The sequence below is a fragment of the Nilaparvata lugens genome, chromosome X, assembly GCF_014356525.2.
Source record: "Nilaparvata lugens isolate BPH chromosome X, ASM1435652v1, whole genome shotgun sequence".
Taxonomy (NCBI): Eukaryota; Metazoa; Arthropoda; class Insecta; order Hemiptera; family Delphacidae; genus Nilaparvata; species Nilaparvata lugens.
In genome coordinates, this window is record NC_052518.1 from 52,296,422 (window position 1) to 52,320,642 (window position 24,221).

General features: G+C 32.5%; 1 protein-coding gene across 8 annotated transcripts in view; it reads left to right on the top strand.

Moving 5' to 3' along the window:
- The window catches only part of LOC111056735 (protein son of sevenless), a 482,488-nt gene that overhangs the window by 330,547 nt on the left and 127,720 nt on the right, over positions 1-24,221 (top strand). For all 8 annotated transcript variants that reach the window (XM_039443299.1, XM_039443301.1, XM_039443300.1 and 5 more), the window contains 2 exons: positions 5,203-5,313; positions 5,935-6,075. In XM_039443299.1, coding sequence (XP_039299233.1) covers positions 5,203-5,313; positions 5,935-6,075 — 252 coding nt within the window. The remainder of the gene's footprint in view (positions 1-5,202; positions 5,314-5,934; positions 6,076-24,221) is intronic.

Consider the following 24,221-nt stretch of genomic DNA (forward strand, 5'->3'; position numbering starts at 1 on the left):
TAGCCTTTTTTTGTTGAAATTTAATAAAATAGATTAAAAATAAAAATGTTATAACAACTAGTTTCAGTGTTACACACCAGGTTTTAAAAATAAATTTCATATACGAGTAATTCATTCCATTTTCATCTCTTAATAAGAAAATATTGGTAAAGCTAGAACCCCCTGGGTTTTAAGAACTCGCTCATGAACTGTTGTATTGATCTCTGAGATCCTTTACAAGTAGACCTATGATATTACAGTAGTAGGCTCAATGGGGATCCTATTCCAGTTGAAATGAAATTCTGTGTCGCTTCAAAACTTTAGTCTGTCATATGGATCCAACTTCATTTTGAATCCAACTTAATTTTTTCAAATGGGAAGGTGTTCATGTAATACATGATTTCGATACAGATTGTCAAAGGAAAATTAATGGTGAAACTTTTTAGTTCATATATATACAGTACTTATTTATTTTCTTATATTTAATACATTTTTGTTGTAAAATGAATGAGAAACAGTTTCAAGGAATGTTGTGGTTAGGTTGATTCATTATCATTATTGGCCAAGTAATAAAATATAAGTTTCGGTAATATTATAATAAATATTTTATTTCCATAGATCCAATATAGGTATCCATATTCCATTCCATTAATTTGTCTTATATTGTAATATTTTGTGAACTATGAAAATATTGTATGCTAAATTGGTATTATAAAAAAATATTATTTGCTAAAATTGTCTATAAATTCTTCATCATTGCTATTGTTTTATTTTTCCCGTTCTTATAATATGTAGTTATTTATTATCTTATGTTCAATATAGGAGTATAGAGTATAGTTAGGTACCTATACTTAAGTTGCAAAACAAATGAGAAACAGTTTCACGAAATATTGTGATAACGGTATTATTATTATTTGCCATCTAATAAAATATATGGTAATATTAAGGATCTATTATAAATGTTTTATTTTCCATATCCTAAATACATAGTAATAGGAAAATAGTGTAAAAAATGAGATTCATTTGCTAATAGAATGGATCAAAATCTGTAGTGAGGTAGGTTCACTAAATTAGATGTTTGGTCGAGTTAAAAATAATGTTCAATGAAAAAATCATTGTATCATATGGTAATGGAAATGACGAAAAGTTGAAAAAAAATCATATTGAAATCCATCAAGTATGTCGAAAGATATAATGCAATGAAAGTCGATTTTTTCCCATATAAGTCTCTCTGGGCGTCTGACTTCTTGCCCGATATTCAATGGTGACGAGAAATGAAGGAGGCATCATGCTTACAAGCGCTTGAAGGTATAGCTTAGTCATCTAACTATATATATCAATGGTATGAATATACAATGGGCCGTTTCTATTCTATAACTGGTCTAAGGTCTCAGCCACACATACACCACACAGGTTACAACCAAGATTTATCTAGTTACTCTTGCTACAACCCATTTTGATTTTGAATTTTTCATAATAATAATTATAACATTATTTTCATCAGAGTATAACCATCAGGAATTAAACATTACAAGAAATAAACTTAAAAAAAACATTTTTCTCCACTATTTTCAATTTTGAACCCTTAATTGCTCAAATCATACATCGTATTGTTATGTGTTTCCATTTAATCTTGTTGAATATGACAAGATCTTGTTGAATTATTATCTAACAAACAAATCCACTTATACTAGGCTCAATTCAGTGTTTATAAATAATAACATTCTGGAAGTAAACTACTAGCTTCAAATGCTTTTTGAACCATAGCCAACTTATTATAACCTTGAATCAAGTATTCTAACCTCATTAACATTTACAACGGGTAAGTCATTTAATAATTTCAACCAGAATAATCTAAAGTTATGCTAGCTATTTTTCCTATTCGTTATTAATTCTCATAAAATATGCCTTTAATTTCCTTTTAGCTTCACCTTTCCTTTCCAGTTTTCTTAATTCTACAGGGAGAGAGTTCAATAAATCGGGTATTCTATTATTAGGTAAGTTTTTCCCATAAACATTATTATATCTCTGCATTCTGTAATTTCTTTGTCGCAGCACATAAACAATTTCATTTAATACTCTGTATTCCTCTTTAAAATAGTTCCTTGACAAGTCATGGTACTTGGCTAATAAACCAAATGATAAAATTCCCAACAGATTTCTTTCAATTCCATTAAACAACGTTTGAACAATTCTTCTCATAGTCCTCTCCAATGGCAATTTTACATATTGTGGGGCTAGGGAGTACACTGTTATTCCATAATTAATAATACTCTGTATCATTGAGAAGTATATAATTCTTTTGGTATTTACTGGAAAGTAATGACTAATTCTAGAACACTTGTAAAGCGCCACCTTCATTGTTCTTGGCATTATATCAATATGTGTTTCATAATAATAATGATAATAATAGTACTAATACAGTAATTATAATACAATAATAGTAATGAAAGGAATGGGCAAAAAGCACTAATACAATAATAGTAAAGAAAGAAATGGGCTAAAAGCACTATCCATAGCGCTTCTTCCACTTCCATGATGGTTTCACAGTGATGCCAGTTGCCACACATATTTTGCTCAGCAGAGGGTGATAAGAGTGAGATAATTGTGGAGTAATATCCATAATAGCTAGTCAGAATAATATTCAACATGTATAAGAGAAATTAACAAACTGAATCTCAGAAACAGTACATAAAAAATCAAAACGTGGTGCACATCATGGTTTACCAACATAACATCATATAGCCATGACGCACTGCTAATCTTAGTCTGAATACTCCAGTCTGGCCAATGCCAGGTGAATGGGAAAAATTACCTCTGAAGAGAGACAGTTTTACCAACTTATTAGAGAGTGGTTTTGTCTATAGACCACAACAAAGCTGTGAAAAACAATCTTGAATGTGTGGTTTCATGGTTTCAATATGGAACCACTATGAAATAAAGGATTAAACTATGTTTTTTGTTTAGAGTTATCAGATATGTTCATTTTCTTCTTTTTAGTTCGCAGAGCTACCATATATATGGTCACAATCAACAAGCTTTGGGAAAATTAGTGGGACTTTTGACCAGTCCAGGCAATGAATGCTCAAAAAAGGGTATAGAGGGAAATGTTTGGAAGACAATTTTTGACCTCGCAGTTCTGTTTAGGGTAGTAAGGAAGTAAACATATCAAAAGTCCCCACCCCTACCCCCTGTGCTAAGGGGGTGGGGGTGGTTCAAAGGTGCCATTTTTTGGTTTCTCGCATATAACTCGAGACCTATGTATCTTACGGACATAACTGTTATATAAAAAATTAAAGCTTACATAATTTCCTACAATATTCATCTCACAACGTTTTCTATATCTTCTCTAGTTTTAGAGATATCCGCTCTTAAAGGTGTGACATTTTTGAAAATAAAACACGTTCGCCTCCAATTTTTCTCAATTTTTGCTCTTATAACTTTTTAAAATTTGATGGGAAAATTATGTATTATTTCACTATTCCAAGTTTTCCTTCCACTGAACAAAAAGTGTAGAGAATTCATCAAGCTTCATTTTTGAATAGGTAGTTATGTCGGTTACCGCATTGTTCTCAATATATTAACGTGGGAGCAAAACACTGAAAAATGCAACTTTTAAACCACCCTCGTCCCCTTAGCACATGAGTTAGAAATGTGTACTTTTAGTATCTTCTCCTCCTTACTAGTCTTAACAAAGCTGCAAAGTCAAAAATTGTGTTTAAAACATTCCCTCCAAATCCCTTTGTCAATTGGTCTCTATTGTTCCAAAACTGGAGATTTCACAGTCAACACTAAAGCTGCTGCAACAGGTGCAGGGTAAAAGTGTGAAATTATACATCATATAGAAGAGAATTTGATGCTCTATAAGCTTATGATCAGCATGAATTTTTCCCATCAATTTTTAAAAAGTTGTAAGAGCAAAAATTGAGAAAAATTGGAGGCAAACGTGTTTTTTTTTAAATGTCACACTTTCAAGATATCTCGAAAACTAGATTTAGAAAAAGTTGTAAGATGAATATTGTAGGAAATTATGAAAGGTTTAATTTTTTATATAACAGCTATGTCCGTAAGATACACTGTTCTCGAGTTATATGCGAGAAACCAAAAAATGGTACCTTTGAACCACCCCCACCCCCTTACCACATGGGGTAGGGGTGGGGACTTTTGATATGTTTACCTCCTTACCACCCTAAATAGAACTACTGGGTCAAAAATTGTCTTCCAAACTTTTCCCTCTACGACCTTTCTTTGACTGGACTACATTTGTTTTATTGAGTTGGAAAACCCAATAAATCCTTGTTAGATGAACTACCAGTTATCAGTTGAGATTGGAAACGTCTAACAGTGATATATACCTAATTCTACATCCACTAGATCGTTTTGTTGCTGATAGTTGTGTTCCTACAGTCTCATTAAGGATAATTCTAAATTATTTTTTCTCAAGTATGAATTATTTCAGGTTAGATAAATAAGCAATAGTGAAGAAAGATGTATTCGTAGTAATTCATAAAATTCATCATATTTTGCCTGAACAAATCTATTTTCTATTTCACTGTTATCATAATATGTAAATCTGAAAATCAGATTATGGAAATGAGCATGCTCAGTATTGAAGTACTGGAACTAGTATTTTTTATAAAGTGATTTTAAAGAAATGGAGTAGCATGGAACTGAAGTTTTGACAATGAGCAAGATATTCGTAAGGTCGAGAGACTGGAGTATCATCGAGTAGAGTTGTACGATTTGAGTCGAGGAAGTGTGAGTTTAGCTTAAAAGATAATTAGGTGGCTACTGTGAATCTGCCTTACTGATCCAAATCCACTCTCACACGCGCATGTTTATTATTGTCTTTCGGCTCCCAGTACAGAATATGGTAACGAATAAAATCTGTAATTGAATGATGCTGATTCTCTTCCAAAGCTTATAATGAAAAATTGGAAATAAGTTCGGTTTTTGCAAAAAAAGACGTTGACAATTTTTTTAAGGGCTTGTTCTATTAAAATGAAATCAGGATTGCATGTGTTCTAACTCCACATATTTTCATACTGTTCCCGATTTTAATTGGTTTCTGAGTCTGTCAATGTCTTTGTTTGTTCATGACAGTGAAATTTATCCATCATTTGTAATGAAAGGATGATTTTCATACATGAAAAAATCTCTTCTAATTGATTCTTATATTACTCTAGAATCTCTTCTAAAAATTTCTTATATTTGATTTTTCAGGTGGTGAAAGATTTGATCCAAGATGAAAAACAACATTTGAGAGACCTTCACATGATCATCAAAGTTTTCAGGGAGGAAATTGCTAAACTGTTACCATCAGGAGATAACAAGGTTTGTATTAAGATAGGTTTGAGCAAAGTTTTCCCTAAAAACTATTAACGCTATTGGTATACATATACATTATAAAGATTGGGAGTATTTTGATTCACTGAAGTCTCAATGTTAACTAGAGATTGAAAGTTTAGGAATGAGAAGTGAAGATGAAAATGTAAAATGAAAACTATTGAAGCTATAATGTTGAAAATATGATGATGATATGTTTCTGCGTTTTCATTGGTTTTTGAATATCATAATCATGCTAGCATTTTTTTATTCAAACTTTTTGAATTTGCAATTAGGTATTTTTGTACCATTCAAAGGTCAAGGCAGTTTACCTTAGCTTTAGCTTTTCGAGTGTGCTCGACTTTCCAATAGGAAATGACATAGGCCCTTATGTCATTTGGGCCTACCTACTTTCGGTAGGTTACATTCTGATTACATTCATTTGCCAACACAAGTTACCAATAGTTTCAAACTTCATTTGGAAAACAAATCTGTTGAACTAACTATTGACAGTAATAAATTCTACCTGGTTTTCTCTTATGTTTTTGAAATTTTTCCAATTTTCATTAGACAATTTCGCATCTAATTCAAATAACAATTGATAAATACTAAAATTTTACTTGTTTTCAGGAGCTCGATACTATGTTCAGCAACATAACAGATATCTATGAATTGACCGTGACACTGCTGGGTCTATTGGAGGATATGCTGGAGATGTGTGAAGAGAAGCAGACCCCAGCCATAGGCAGTTGTTTCGAAGAACTTGCTGAGGTAAATAAATCGAAAATTAATTGTAATACCTTCCAATTTTCTATATTTTCATCTCTTACGAATATTTCTTAAATCTACTTTGTTCAATGCTGCATCCTCCCTGCACACGGACCAAATCTTCCAAGTCTGGTATATTTCAATTTTCAATTTCAATTCAATTTTGTATATTAATTAATTTCGTGTATATTAATTTACTAGTCGGCAGGCTCGATCCACTCGCCTTATCCGGCTGGATCATCCAGAGTAAGGATCAGCAAGCTCGCTTCACTTGCCTTCATCTTTCATTTGAGCTTGCCTCCTTTCGTCAAAAATTCAAAAGAAACTTTCAGGCTCGATTCAATCACTAGTTATTTTTTAAATTATGTAGCTCAGGGTTGCAAAAAAATTTTTTTATCAGAATTGATGAATATTAAGTTATTTCTCAATTGGAAACTTGGCTAAGATATTATGTAAATCATTGTGTTTCAGTCTAATAGTCTTTTAAAATTTGAAACAGGAATGATGTGGAGAACTTAACATACATCTATATTCAACCCTCTTAAGTATTAATTTACTTTAGAATAATGCATTGAAAAGAAAACCTCCATTAATTGAACTAAACCTGTGTACACTTGAATGTTTACATTTTCAAGATCATTTGTTCCTGAAATTTACTTTAAAAAAATAATAAATAAATTAAATTCAAAGTTCTGATTATAATCTAAGTTTTCAAGTGTTTTTAATTTATCTATGTCGTGTGTCTCTTGTTTTCATTTATATTACAAAACTTCCAAGTGTTTTATGTATTTATATATTTATATTTTATATTATGCATCTTGCTATCCAAGTGGCAACCGCTGGTAAAGCATACTTGTGGCAGCCACCCTTAGGAGTGGAGTATCTGTCGTTTTTATGGTGAATAGTTTCTTAAAACATCAAATTTAGGTCCGAAATCTACTTTTTATTGTCATAATATCAATAAACAAAAAGTTTGCCAATATTGTACCATTGTCCTATAATAATGGCAGCCGTCAACTTCCCAAACTTATGGCAGCCATGTATATTTTATATATTTTTCCATAATACCCAACAAGTGGAAACCAGTGGTGACTAATGGCAGCCAGCAACGTTGCCAATTTTACTATCATAAATTTCGAATTCATTCAGCCCCACAACTCCGCTCCCTCCACTCGGCTATGCGTTAAACGATCACTACACCGGGAGGGGATCATCAACTATCTTTTTCTCTCTAAGCCAGGCTCAAACATTCACTTTCATTCATTCTCTATCATAGTATAGAACACCTTAGCTTGCACAATAGTAATAATTATAGGGAAAAAATAATATCGCGCACGCGCGTACCAGATGCTCTGTCAAAGTCTATTTCTCTCAATACTATACATTCCCTCTTTCTCACACAAGCCCACACGTCAATACAGTACTTCTCTCACATACTCTTGTTCAACTACTCTCACTTACCAAGTGCATAAAATAGTAGTGATAATTCTCTTGACAGCATGCCTTAATCTCATTCAAGCAATACTAGCAGTTTAAGATGAATAATTTAATTATGGTAAAACAAGAGCTGAATACTCACAATCGATTATATCTGGCTAATTAGGAATGTTATTGAATAATGGCTATCGAAGTGTAAAAAGGAATTATTACTTCTTTATTGATGAACTGTAGCCAATTGGAAATCGCAGTTATATTACCTACATAAATAAAATTCTTGAGGAGAATTTTTCACTTTTTGCAGAGTAATAACTTTTTTTATAAGAGTCAGTTTGGATTTCAGGAGGGTTTGGGTACTGAAATGGCATTATATAACTTCATTTCACAGATTTATTCGGGATTGAATGCAAGAAATGTAAAGGTTTCTGGACTATTCCTTGACATAAAGAAGGCATTTGATACGGTTGACCATTCTATTCTACTTAAAAAACTAAATACTGCTGGTATCCGTGGTCGGGCTTCAGAATGGATGAAATCATACCTTGAAAATAGGCAGCAGTATGTTTCCATTGGAGGTGTGAACAGTAACATTCTTAGTATTAGCAATGGTGTGCCCCAAGGATATGTTCTTGGACCCCTACTATTTCTTGTGTACATTAATGACCTATTCTCTTACAAGTTCAATGGCATTGCAACGTCTTTTGCTGATGACACTGCATTCTCTTACTCATCTAAAAATGTTGAAGAACTGCAAGTGATGATGCAGCAAGATCTTGATACACTCCGCCTTTGGTTTAATTACAATAAGTTAACACTTAATGCTGCAAAAACAAATTACTTGACTTTTTCTTTGTCATCAACACTCATGTTGAATGTCCCTATTTTCTATCATGAAATTGACTGCAATAGGATGCAGTGTAACTGCACTGTTGTAGAAAGAAATCAGTCTATAAGATATCTTGGGTTGGTTGTAGATGATAAATTGTCATGGAATATCCATGTTCTGGGTCTAAGGAAGCATCTATTCTACTTGTTAAGAGTTTTCTATAATCTAAGGCAATTCCTTCCCCCAAATATTTTGCGTCAACTATACTTTGCTTCCCTTAACTCCAAATTGGATTATGGGATAGCATGCTGGGCTTCAACTTACATTTCTCACTTCAAATCAATAATTACATTACAAAAAGCAGCAGTTCGAGTTATATTTGGAGTTCACAGACAAACCCATTCTTTCCCTTTCTTCAGACGGATAAATGCATTGCCTCTCAGACATATGTACGTCTTCAAGGTCCTAGCTCTATTCTACAGGATGAGTGGAAGCTATGGTCAGCCCATGGTTGATGGTAATCATTCCCAGCAAACGCGGCAGATAACTCTGGGATTGGTGGGATTTGTATTTTCGAGAAGATATATTTTATGTTCATTTGGTCATAATACAAAATTCCCTTCAAATTTTAAAATTTACAGTTTATTATTTATAAACAAATAGGTAATATGCTAGTTATGTATTATATACTTTTTATTTATTAATTTTTAAATGCTTGTAATAATATTGTATAATGCATAAATATATACTATGTACTATATATTCATATTGTATTGCATTTTGAGCAAGTGAAATAAAATTTATTCTATTCTATTCTCTATTCTTTTTATTCTTCTCTCTACGAATCTATGAGATTCTTCTCGAATAATGATAAACAATATTATATAAGCTACAGTAGTTATTTTCTTCACCAGTGTTGAAATACCATGATAAATATAATCTAAATGATCTAATCTAAATTTTTGTCTTTGAGTGGATTTCATTTTTCTGTACCATACATGCAGTAGCCTAGTCTATTATAATCAATAAACCTTGAATAATTATGCTGCTTCGATTAGACTCATTTAATTATAATCATAAATATAAATAATACTAGCAGGTAACCTATGCTCCGCAAGGCTATTTTTAAAGCACTGAATAGATTGAATTCAGCTTTATAGCTCTTGACTTTAATCAAGCAGAAAACAAAAATTCCTATTAAAATGAATATTATAATGGATGGCAAATGACCATTATCGTTGTGATTAGTGCCTCACACTTTCAAATCAATCATCCAATAGAACAAAATAAAGGAGCTTTATATTTTGTTAATGATTGCCAAGATTTCAGAGCCTTGATCAAAATCTTCAAAGCATTGATCAGTGCTGTTAATTTTTTAAGTATCGACGAATTGCTTTCAACCCCACCTAATCTTGCTCAAAATTTGTAAAGATTTATTTAGTCTTAACAAATAGATTTAAAGCGCTCTCATTTGTTTTATTGGAAGGATTTCAGCTTATAACTATCAAAAATCAAATCGAGATGCTTTTGCAGATGAAGAAGAGGCTTTGTAATTTAATCGAGGGCCAGGTGAGTCATCCCCATAACACAAGATTTAGAGGTTTTGTTTACCCACATCATAGACTTAGTCTGCTGGAGAGTGGCCCGTTTCATATGGGAATGAAATATTCAATTCACTTCCATCTCACAAAATAGAAATTGAGGGCTTGAAGGAGTTCAAAAAAATATTCAGGGAATTCCTTATTCCACATTCCTTACAGATTAGTAAACTTCCTTGTTGGTTAATGTATGTTATGTGAAGTCTGTTGTATTCTATTGACTGTTGTGTTGAAATATGAAGGATGGTAGTTATTAGATTAAACTTTAACGTCGTATAATGCGGGAGCGTTGCTTCCTCATCCGCTCTTGAAGGTGTGACATTTTTGGAAAAAATACGTTTGCTATATATATTTTTTTATTTTCGCTCTTATAACTTTCTAAAAATCGATGGTAAAAATCCATGTTGATTATGAACTTATAGAGCATTAAATAATCTTAAATTTTATATATAATTTTACATTTTTACAAATTTCCCTACACCTTTTGCAGCAGCTTTAATGTTGAGTGTGGGATCTACATTTTTGCAACAATAGACCAATTGACAAAGGAATTCGGAGGGAATGTTTTAAACAAAATTTTTGACTTTGCAGCTTTATTGAGACTAGTTAGGAGGAGAACATATCAAAAGTCCTCATTTCTAACTCATGTGCTAAGGGGATGAGGGTGGTAAAAAAGTTGAATTTTCAGTGTTTTGCTTCCACGCTCATATCTTTAGGACAATGCATCCAATCGACATAACAAACTATTAAAAATGATGCTTGATAAATTCTCTACACTTTTCGTTCAGTGGAATTTTGTGATATTCCCAACAGTTCCCGAGATATTCGCTCTTGAAGGTGTGTAATTTATTGTTAAAATAACGGGTTTCATCCAATGTTTTGCTCTTTCAGGTCTAATAACTCTCCAACAATGCATCATCAAAAACTTATGCTTATCGTGGGTTTGTAGAGCATTGAATTCTCTTTGAAATGATGTATCATTTCACTATTCCAAGTTTTCCTTTCATTGTAATAGCAGCTTCAATGTAGGGGGTGAAATTTTCATTGCCACCCCTCTAGAACAGTGGGTAGGTGTGGGGACTTTTGATATGTTTACCTTCTTACTTCCCTTAACAGAACTGTTGGGTCAAAAATTGTCTTCAAAGATTTCCCTCTTTACCCTTTTTTGTGCATTCATTGACTGGACTATATAAATCATAAAAAGAACTTAATTAGGTGAAATATTGGCAGAACTCATTTAAATAAGGAGGTTTTTAATAATCTTGAGAGAGAACGTAATGATATTATAATCAAAAAAATAATATTATACATACTTTCATAATAATATAGGTAACTACAACGTTAATAGAAAGAACTACTAACTTTGGGGTAATTACGGTATCGGATGGAATAGGAAATGAATGATTGTTTTGACGCAAAAACATACGAAATACTCATAAAGACATACTCTGTCTACGAAATACGGACATAACAAAACTAAAATAACTTCATCTATATTGAGAGAGAGAGAGTGAGAGAGAGAGAGAGAGAGAGAGAGTAGGGTTGATAAATTGATGAAAGTCTAAGATTATTTCTCTTCCGGTAGGAGACTGATTCTCAACTTGGGTTTGCATGGTTGGAAAGTTTCAAAATGGAACAAAATGGGGAAAAAATAAGGAATGTTAACCGGATAATCAGTGAATCAGTCAGATAATAAGGAAATAAAGTGTCAAGTTTGGTGTCGAGTTGAAAAATACAGCCATTGTAGCAGGGAAGTGAAACTTTAATTATTTACTCTGTCTATTAAACTTATCTACTCTGTCACTTAAATCACCTCTTTCTTCCAATTGAAGACTTTCAAACCCCCGTAATATTATGTCAACATATTATCAACATGAAGACTTTATCTCCCAGTAAATAAGAGCAGGAATAAACTTTGATCGATTCTATAGTATAGATTCTAAATTTATTGAACCATTAAAATTTCTATTGAAAACAATTCATTGAACATTTAGAAAAATTATCTAGGTTAATTATTCATTGGTCGATTCCTATTAATGTAGGTTTTTTCAATTTTAGAATAGGCTATCGTACTATAGCCTAATAATTCATAACCTAATTTCTGATAGTTTGTTGAGAATTTGTTTTCAGTTTAGCAAGTTTATTATCATGCATTTGAAACCTTGCGAATTTAGTTTAATTCAAGGCTGAGTTCTCGATTTTAGGTCAATAAAATTGAACTTTTCGAAATCCGAAAAACATAAGAATGAGTAGGCCTAGGTACTTTATACATTTATGTTCAGGACTCATAAACTAATTCTCGATTGTTTTGCTGAATTGACTACCATTCGATCAAGTATTTCTTGGTTAATTAACTTAGTAGTTAATTTGATTCCATACGATAATTCATAAGTTATATGATTTATAAATCTTAATCAATTCTCAATTGTCAATTCGATTTTGATTAGTAGCCTAGTCGATGTTCCCTTACTGCAAGTAAACTTGATCTAATGTTAATTTTCTTGATTGTGGAATTCAATTGATGATTCCAAAATTTTTTTTGTAGAATTGTTAGTACCTATTCATTGTCACATCTTTATTGTCTTTCTTGACTGAATCTAGACATTCCATTTTTAGTATGGTTTAAGCAACTTCCAAAAGCAGCAACTTTCAGATTATTTAGTTTATCATCTTCTAGTATCATGTTGTAAGGATAATTTCCCTTTCATCCGGTTCATATTCCTTTATCTTTTTTTTCCATTTTGTTCCATTTTTAAACTTTCCAACCATGCAAACCCTAGTTGAGAATCAGTCTCTACCGGAAAAGAAGTCATCCCAGACTTATCAAATTATATCACATGGCGAAAAACAATCAAAGCTGCAATCACCCGGATAAAGAATTTTGTTGCTACTTTTGATGGTGAGGAAGCAGAGGCTTTGGAAACCAGACTGGTTAAGCTGCAACAGAAAGAACGTGAATTCGAGGAGGTTCAGACCTATATAGAAATTAATTCTGAAGGCCAGGATGAAGCTAATGAAAACTATCGGGAGGTGGTAGAAGAAGCCATTTATTCAACAGAATCTAAAATGAAGTCTTTGTTGAACAAGATGAACAAGAACCATCTCACAGATGATAACAGATCGACCATGTCAGTACAGAACCCTGTTGTAGACCTACAGTTACCTAAAATAAGTCTAAATACATTCAGTGGAGAGGTAAGAGACTGGAACACTTTTAATTCAATTTTTTACTCAATGGTTCACACAAATGATCCGCTCAGTGACATGCAAAAATTGCATTACCTCGTAACTTATTTGAAACCACCAGTTAGTGACTTCATTTCAACATTACAATTGATTGGAAAAAACTACTTGGTCGCTTACAACACCTTGACTGCAAGATTTTCAAATAGCCGATTCAGCGGAAAACCTATTCAATCAATCATGGCTGACCTACCAATGCAACGAATAAATGAATCCAGGCCCTTCTCACATGCAGGGATTGATTTTGCAGGACCTTTTGTAACAAAAGATAGTCATTTGCGCAAGCCTAGAACCTAAAAAGCCTATCTACGCTTATTTATCTGCATGTCAATCTGTGCAGTACACTTGGAATATGTATCTGATATGTCCACAGCGTGTTTCTTAGCATCATTTGATCGATTTGTTTCACGTCGGGGTCTTCCCACTGACTTTTACTCAGATAATGGGGCAAACTTTGTGGGAACTGCTAGAGAGCTTCAGACAAATATATGAAATGTTGTCCAAGTCCCAAGATGAAATCTCATCAGCTCTTGCCAATAAGAGTGTTCAGTGGCATTTTAATCCACCTTCAGGCCCGAATTTTGGTGACCTCTGGGAGGCTGGAGTGAAATCTGCCAAGACTTTGTTGAAAAAGACCATCGAAGAAAGTATCTTCACCTTTGAGCAGTATTTGGCACTTTTTGCTAGAATCGAAGCTATCTTAAATAGTCGTCCAGTACTTGAAGCTTCATGAAGCTTGAGTGTGGATGGAGAGATCAACCCTTTGACAATAGATCACTTTTTGATTGGAAGGTCACTGTCAGCACCTCCAGAACTCTCAATTGATTCTTCATCCCTGCATTGTAAGTGGAAGCGTTTGAAAAATCTGTCACAACAGTTTTGGTAGATGTGGTCAAGAGACTTCGTGCACACACAAGTCCAGAGAAACAAGTGGAAGAGAAACGATGAGGAGTTGGTTGTTGGTCAACTAGTTCATATCCATGGTCAAAATACATCCCCATTGGACTGGCCATTGGGTCGTGTGGAGAAATTGCTCCCTGGAAAGGATGGGATTGTCCTTTTTTACTAACTAATGTATTTGATTTTGTATCAGATTCTGTATTTGATTTTGTTCTATTCTCTTTTGGAAAATTATGTTCTAATTTTGGTGGGTGGTGTTAATAATTGTATGAGAGGTATAAGGAGGTGGTGCACTCTGGTGGAAGATTGTATGTACCACGAGTATGAGTGTAAGCACCAAGACCAGTATGCTTTGCAACTCAATGTCAAAGACAAGAGTATTGATGGTTTGTGTACAATAAAAGTTTGTCGATTTCGAATATTGTTGTCACAAGTTATTTAATTATCAAATACAGTCCATTTAGTTATAATACCAGTTGCGAACATATTTGTTCGTTTGTTCGCATCAGAACTGGTCAACTTGTGGATTGTATACTGGAAAAACGGGAATGATTTAGATCTCAAAATTTTGCACATCGTTTCTAAAAATATCAATTTCGTGCACCTCGAAGCCCAAATTTCAATTTTCTTTCTAGATTTTTCAGAATTAATGTTCAAATTTCATGCACGGGACATAAGATTTTATATGGCGAATTTATCAAATCATATATTGGAAATTCAAAAAAGAAAATCCGTCTTATTATTGCTTTCTACCTGATTCCACTTAACCCCAATAATATTGTTCTGATAATTGATAGATAAGTTAAATAATCAATTATAATAGTTGTTTTGATGATTAATAATAATTAATTAATAACAATAACATGGTAGATGTGAAACAGCTGCATCAAAGAAATTATCTCAAAAACATCTGTTTAGATAAAACATAGTTTTGAATCTTTGTTTTCCTGATGCAATGTATATGCCGCCTACACATGACATGGATTATTCATTTTTCATCTAGAACAGTTTTTTGAGACAAAGTGCTGAATAAACGTCTACAGTTTCATCAATGCTGTATCGGAAATATGAAAACATATGCAGTTAATATGTCTGAATGAAGGTGTTTACATAATAAACACATAAATATTTACATAAATATTCTGGTGAAGATATTTACATAAAGAAATTATTCTCTTCCATTTTTATTTCATTACAATTTCAAAATTATTCGAGCCCTGATAGAATGATTGATTCACTGTACAGTCAGTCGAAAATTTTAATATTGAAATGAGGGGTATTTTGGCAAGTGGATCAAAAAATAAGGTCCTATGCACCTTTTCGATATATCTTCAAATGAAAAATGAGTTTTGTGGGTTGTCAAAACTCCCCCTGAAAGGGAAACTATTCAACTTATTCTATCTTTTAGTAAAATAACAATAACTTCTGTATTGAATAACATGTTTCTTGCCAACAAGAATCAAACTCTTTGTGAATTTAGTTATATGACCTATACTGTAGATTTTTATAATTCTATTGATTAAATCCATGGAAATAAAAGTATTTATTCCAGTCAGTTTATGGTTAGTTGATGAAATTGATTGTCAATAGAAAAAATAATAAAATGATTATAATATTATCAGTACAGAATTAGTTGAATAAATTGTCATTGTACTGAGTTCTTGGTCAACAATATTTCAATATTGGTATTTTTTGATTCATTATTTTTTCAGAAGTTATTACAGTATATTTGAATTAGAAAATATTAATCAGCTCCTATCAATTTATCATTCGTAACATTGAATTGTTCAAAACTTGAATTTAATCAAATAAAAAAGGCCCATACTTCTGTATTCATGTTCGCGAACGTGTTCGCATGTTTTCCACTTGTGATGGATAGCCAAAATCATAGAGTGAACTGCGTGGTGAATTGTAATCGAGGACTCTAATTGGCTGAAAAGTTCAGCGTTTGGAGTGTGGTATGGCGAGCAGTTAAAACAGAGGCGAGCGACACGGTGAACGGTTTGGAGTATGGTACACCGAATGTTTAACAGCTGATTTTTAACATTATGAAACATAGTATATGCTCATGTTCGCTGAATTCGTGATGTTTGGCGGAATGCACGGTCTGCTGCGCGGTTCCAGGTTCGGTTTGGCATGTGTGGACGCACATTTATACAGATCAGAGGCCAAAGCAACATAATAATCTATACTATGATAAAGGAAAAGAATTGGCTTATTCACGTACAGAATAGGAAAATTATGTTTAACACAATAATCACATCTCAAGTACTGGACTGATTAACTTGGAATTTTGCATATAGATTCTTTATTAATTAACCGAGGATGGTTATAGACCTATTTTCGATTCTTCAAGATTTGATTACATCAAGTTTTCAGTTTGTCAAGTTTTGAAATAGACCCTTGCGGAGCACAGGTAACCTGCTAGTTAACAATAACAATCGTTTACCAAAGTTGTTGGCGTCCGCTATAATATCTGTGTTGACATTCTCAAAACTCAAACCAAAACAATGTTTGTTTAGTGACGTTCACAAATACATGTATTGGCAACGTTTTCAAAACACAATAGGAACAATAGAAACCAATAGAGAGCCTCTGCACGTAATAATCACCCAATCACATAAAAGCATGCCTATGACAAGCAAGACTATGTAAGCCGGGAGATTAAAAACCGGTCTGAAGGAATCAAATCGCTTGAACGGTTTTTCACATTTGGAGGGGAAAGAAGCCATTAAAAATTCTGCAATAAAACAGGAACATTTATCTTAACATTAGTAGTGTCCTTCCCATAAATTTTCAAGTCAATAACAACTAAAAAAAATATTGACATTTTTCGGATTTTATGTCTTCATATGATCAAAGTACAATAAATTCCATGTAACCTACCTAGATGTTGAACACAATTCGGAATACACATTTCATTTTTTTTCAAAAATTTGATTATTCAATGATATCTTTGAATCTCTGAACGCAGGATTGTGTTTCTAAAGAGTTCCTTCATACATACATCATATCAGATAAGTTTTAAATAGTATAGTTCTTCCGTAATTAACACTTATATTTTATACAAGCCTATATTTTTTGACAATGATATACGCTTTCAAGATGTATGATTTGAATACTCCCAATTCAATTCACTACATGAATCAATAATATTCTAGTAGATCCGTGAATATCTTATTGTTGAGTAATTTGCCTTACTTGAAGGCTTTTATTTAATTTATTTGAGTATAGTAACAGGGTCTTACTTACGACTTACTGAATTCAACCAATTATTTTATTATAAATGTTACTTTCTTGTGAAGTCAATCAATGCAATGAACTGAGTGGAGATACTTGAAATAAATATTGATAAAATAGTACGGGCAGGTGTTTTTTTTTTGTTTTTTTTAAGATGAATTATCACACCCAGCATTTTCACTGCGGTATGGAAATTAATTTTCCAAGAATCTTACAATCAAAACATTGAAAAGTATTCTAAGTAGAGTTTATTTGATTGTTTCTTCTTCATCATGAGTTAGAAATATTGTTGTTAATTTATTCTGTGCATTACACAATAATACAATAATTGTAGCTGAACTAAATATTTCAACTAACTATAATACAACAATCCAATAATCTTCTGATAATGAGCATGTGATTTCCTTAATCATAGGTACTTATTTATTGAATTAACAATAATGACCTTCTGCCTCCTCTTTGTTTCTTTGCTATGAACATTTTCCATCACTCATAATGTTCACCAGGAACCACAATAACTCCTTTTTTCTTCTGGCTTTTTTATTGTTATCCTTCGTTTTTTTCCAAGCTGCTTCTCAACTTGTTTTTGATCAACTTTCATCCCAAATCTCGTATCTTGAGAACAATGCGTTCAACCGACATAACTAACTATTCAAAAAAGAAGCTTGATGAATTCTCTACACTTTTTGTTCAGTGGAATTTTCTGATATTCCCAACAGTTCCCGAGATATTCGCTCTTGAAGGTGTAAAATTGTTGAAATAACTGGTTTTTATGCAATGTTTTGCTCTTTCAGGGCTTATAACTCTCCAACAATGCATCATAAAAACTTATGCTTATCTTAGGATTGTACAGCATAGAATTCTCTTTGAAATGATGCATTAATTTACTATTCCAAGTATTCCTTTCATTTTTATAGCAGCTTCAATGTAGGGGGTGAAATTTTCATTGCTGCAACAATTGATCGTTTGACAATGGCATTTGAAGGTGGTGTCTGTGACATAATTTTTGACTTTGCAGCTTAATTTGGACTAGTTAGTAGGTGAATGTATCAAAAGTTCGCATCTTTATCACCTCTGTTGAAGTTGTGAAACCGCTGAGTTTACACTTGTTGCAGCATTGAAAATTTCACCCCCTACATTGAAGCTGCTATAACAATGAAAGGAATACTTGAAATAGTGACTTAATACATCATTCCAAAGAGAATTCAATGCTCCACAATCCTAAGATGAGCATCAGTTTTTATGATGCATTGTTGGAGAGTTATAAGCCCTGAAAGAGCAAAACATTGGATAAAAACCAGTTACTTTAACAATTTCACACCTTCAAGAGCGGATATCTCGGGAACTGATGGGAATATCACAAAATTTTATTGAACAAAAAGTATCGAGAATTTATGAAACTTATTTTTTGATAAGTTAGTTTTGTCGGTTGAACGCATTGTTCTCAAGATATGAGCATGGAAGCAAAATGCTGAAAAATGCAACTTTTAAACTACCCTCATCCCCTTAGCACATGAGTTAGGAATGGGGACTTTTGATATGTTCTCCTCCTAACTAGTCTAAACAAAGCTGCAAAGTCAAAAATTGTGTTTAAGACATTCCCTTCAAATTCCTTTGTCAATTGGTCTATTGTTGCAAAAATGGACATTTCACACTCAACACTAAAGCTGCTGAAAAAGGTGTAGGGAAATTCGTAAAAGTGTAAAATTATACATCAAATTAAAGAGAATCTAATGCTCTATAAGCTCATAATCAGCATGGATTTTTGAAAAGTTATAAGATCAAAAATAGGAAAAAATTGGCGGCAAACGTGTTCTTTTTCAAAAATGTCACACCTTCAAGAGCAGATATCTCGAAAACTAGAGAAGATATAGAAAACGTTGTGAGTTGAATATTGTAGGAAATTATATAAGCTTTAATTTGTTATATGACACTCAAGTCCTTAAGATAAATAGTTTTTGAGTTTTATGCGAAAAACCAAAAATCGGTACCTTTAAACCACCCCCACCCCTTAGCACAGGGGGTAGGGGTGGGGACTTTTGATATGTTCATCTCCTCACTACCTTCAACAGAACTGCGGGGTCAAAAATAGTCTTCCCAACTTTTCCCTCTATACCCTTTTTTGAGCATTCATTGCCTGGACTAAAATGGTAGATAATAGCAAGTAAAATGTAAGGTTCCTAGTAGCACAACCTGAAAGCTGAATCTCCAAAAAATTACTAATAATCTTTTGAAATATGTCATGATATTGTAATATATTGTTCCATTGACGAAAAATCATCAAGTTCTCAATTATAAGTGATACTCAAAAACCACTGCTAGTGGTATTGCAAGTCGAACATCTTTTATCAACAGCTATTGGACAATTGAACATGCTATGGGTAGGCTTCTCAGGACTGAAGAGAATCAATCATAGAAGAAAAGATGTATTTAATCAGCCCTTTAACACGGTTAAATATTTTATAAAGTTTTATATCCAATCGAGGCACAAACACATTTTGAAATTAGATTATTAGAAGGTCAAACCAATAAATTGGATGAGGAAATACAGTAAAATTGAAATCTATCTTTCTGCATATTTATCTAGATCAGTGGTTTCCAAAAAGTGGTCCTTGAAAGCTCTAGATGTTGTCCGCGAGAAGCATGAGGGGAGAAAAATCTATGCTTTAAGCGTTATTAGTGTTATTCAAATAAACTTTATTGGTCTATATTATATTCAAGTATGATCAATTTCCCTTCGAAAATGAAACCAAAACCAAACTCATCAAAAGTTGAAAAGATGTATCCAATCGATAAAAGAAGTGATGAGTTCCAAATTTCCAATATAATAAGATGACTGATTACTCGTATAAAGTTTGTTTCGAATTTAATGGCGAATTTGAACAACATGACAATTCGATGGCCATATTGTGGGTAATATAGTTACTGTAGTTATGTTGATACGCTCTTATGTTCAAAAATAGGGAGAGAGTTCCAGACAGATCAACTTTAATATATTTTCTAACACATCATTAATCAATAAAATTCTTATGAATTTCCCTTCTCGAGTAAATAAAATCTTTCAATAATTCTTTGTTGCCTAGAGGACTGGTACATAGAAATTTCAGTCTGCTTTCACTATTCCGGTGAAGTTGAATTCTCTTTCTGTCTGGCATTCATTTGTATCACCTTTCAACTTATAGCTCAGCAAGCACAAGAGAGCAACTTATTTTATAATTCTCGTATTTTGACAGTATAACTGTTGTGCTCTCATTAATGAAGAATTTGAAAATGATTGGAGCATACACAAGACACTAATCCCGTTGTTCTCAAAATTATTGATTGTGCTTAGGCCTAATGATTTTAAGAAATTACTGCTAGGGAAATCGAATTTCTTTAATAGTTGGTATTTTATCAATTGATTGACAATCAGGACATTGAAGTATGATTAAGCTAGTAGAGACTATAGCAAAATTTGTGAAAATTAATCAGCTATCAATAACTTCCAAAACGTTTGATGCTTGGAGCAAGATTGTCAGAAATTATATCAGATTAGCTCATTTACTTTAGATTACCAGTTTACCAGAGATTGATAATGGCGTAACAACCGAACCGGTATCTCGGTTTTTAATAAATTTGTGGTTTAACAATATCTTTTCTTTTCATTTAATATAAATTACAAAATATATTTGCTTGAATTCTAGGTGATGATAGTTGAAAATGATACTAATTTCAGTATTCGATTGATTGACCAAAGCATGTACAGTCGAACCTCTATAACGAACCTCCAATTAACGAAATCCTCTACATAACGAATTTTTACCTGGTCTCATGACATTTTAGAGTTTTGGCTGCTAATTTACTTCTATTTAACGAATTTCGGACCTCTCAACAACAAAGTTTTCTCTACACTTCAACATACGAAATGCAGTGTGTAAAGGAAGCAGACGGCCATTTTCAAGGAATTGTTTTGTTTCAGCAGAAAGGTCAATAGACTAAAAATAATGGCAATTCAGGTAGGAAGAAGATATGGTGGTAGATAGTCAATAGAGGTTGAAAAACATGTCAGAAATTGAATGTAAGTTACTGGAAATTGAATTCCAAGAATAGCCATAAGAAGCTAAGAAAATTACTATAAAACAATGCAATTATTGAAATTGAGGTTTTTTTAAAATTACAATTTGAAAGACAAGTTGGCTTGTATGAGGCATAAGAGGAAATAAGTCGAATAATATTTGAAATATGCAGTTAATAATGTGGTTTGACAATAAAAATTAATAGACTGAGAATTCAATTAAAGTAAGTCATTATTTGAATTGAAGTAACTGAAGTTACAGTACAAGTTGTATAGATATATAATGTAGTCATTAAGCATGACAAAGTATGATAAGAATATATCAAATAGTATTTCAAGTTAGAAATAAGTAATTGAGTTTTATAATACAAATCAATATAGTTTTGTAAGTTCACTAAATAACAATGAGTATTTACTAGAATAAGTAATTTGCCACAAGTCATCAACTTATTTCACATTGAATAGCAAAAAACAGTAGAGGTTTCAAGTTCAGAATGGAAATGTTGAGAGGGAGAAAATATTATAGTCGAGAGAGAGAGAACAGAATTGGAAGAAACTGAATGACTGATAGCTTGAATGAGAAGCAAATGGACATAATATTTCCAATAAAATAGAATATTGATTCACAAATCTGGCCCAGAGGACCAAAATGTAGGGGAATTGAGGATATTAAGGAAATAAGAAGAGTAGTAGAATAAGACTGTATTAAATGGTGGACCAGAGGAAGGGGTGAGGATACCACAAAATGTGATGCAAGGATAAATAATAATAAAATTGATAAATTAATCTAAAAACCTTGTTATTGTTCCTTTTCACCATATATAATAGAAGCATTGACTCATTGGTGTGGCCACATGTAGCATCAAAGATTAGTGTCTTGTAGCACTTTTAGGTATTTCACTATTTGAGATAAAAGGTCAGAAATGAGGTGGAACAATAATTATTGCGGTAAGGAGTTGAGGTATGAGTTACAGTTTGTCATGGCCGGTATAATAATATATCATTAAAAATAATTAAATGAGGTTTCCCACAATACTGGTAATAAGAGAAGAATATTTTGGAGTGGTTTTAACGAGAGCAGTTTATAACAACAGAGGAATAGAAGCGTCTTCTAGCAATCAATTCATATGAATGGAAAACCAGGGTGATTACAAAGAAAGGGTTACTGTGCAACCACAAGTAACCAATAGAGACCAGTTGAGGGCTGGTGGCAAATTACATTATATGAATTAGCTAGAACTCTCAAGCTACAATAAATAATAATACTAAATATGAAATAAATAAATATATATATATATATATATATATTAGGGATGGGTATTGAAAGACAAAACATCGATGTTTTTTCCATCCTAACATCGATAAGTGAAAAACATCGAACAGTAAACATCGATGTTTTTAAACATTGTTTATCGCCCTACATTTTTATGGATGATACTATTAGTCCAGTCAATATAGACATAAAAAAGGGGGTGTGCTTGCAATTTATATTGTAGTTCTGATTTTTTGATATATTATTTGGGTACATAAGAGAAGTCCAGAACCAATTTCTTCATGCAAGATTTCCTTGTGCTAGATACAAGATAGCCCAAAAACCTCGTATTTTTGGCTCATTTTCCAGTTTTCAGCTATTTCTACCAAATCTCTCCCAGATTATATAATTCTGAAAAAATGAGATCACTCGGAACTCTCTATCTCCAATGAGTACTTTGTTATAATTTTTCAAAAATGAGTAAAATTTGAAGAAAAAATCAATTTTGATGAATTTTAGTTTTTAATCAACAGGCGTATTTTTGTGCTATACAATCTGAGATCAGGTAGAGCGCTCTATGTCATATAGATTTCCAGGTACACATGACAACAATGCTCCTTGTATTGTGGAAAACACCTAATTTTCAGCTTCAACCATCATCACCATCTACTTTGTCCTCACATTGATATTTCGCACAATGACATAAGTTCATGGGTAAGAATCACCCGTTAGATGCACTTAATTTCAGTATTTCCTAGTAGAGGCACGCTTAAGGACACCTCAAGGATCAAAATTTCAAACACTTATAATTTACTTTTGACACAATGCTCAGATTTCATCGTACTACACTTCATTCTTCTCGGCTCGCCAAGGCGGTTCAAAATCATGCATCAACAGTCAAATTCGGTCAAAAAATAGAAAATTTATTGTTGAGTGTAGGTACTTATTCATATTCAATACATAAGAAATGGCCAATTTCTATATTCAAAGCTATGTATCTCGGTAACCCCTTATTATAAAAATTATTAGATGATCTTGAAATGTACAATAGAATTTTCTATTTCATCTGCTGTAAACAATTCATGAAAAAATATGTTCGTAAAGTGAGATTTGATTGTTGAAAAAAATCCGGAAATTGTAGATATTTTTCTCATATTAACTGTTTTGGCAGTTCGAAAAGTGATTCAAGATGGATTTTAGGCAACTGAGCTCGTAGAGGATGAATTTATCTACAATTTGTAATCAATCGTAAGTTTCTATGATGTATCAGACTCGTTTTAGAAACTCTTGATCAACAGTAAAATTACGAAAAAAATGAAAAAACTGAAATCGCCATTTTTAAAATCTTAACTTCCAAATTGTTTTGGAATCGAAAGTATTATTTATTGGAGTGGGTAGAGGGGGACAATTTTCACATTCTCACTAGATTTGGAAATTTTATCAGAAGTATTTCACAAGACATGCAACTTTGAATATAGAAATTGGTCATTTTCTGTGTATTGGAATATGGGCTTAAGTACACTCAACAATAAATTTTCCATTTTTCGACCGAATTTGACTTATTATGCATGATTTTGAACCGCCGTGACGAACCGAGAA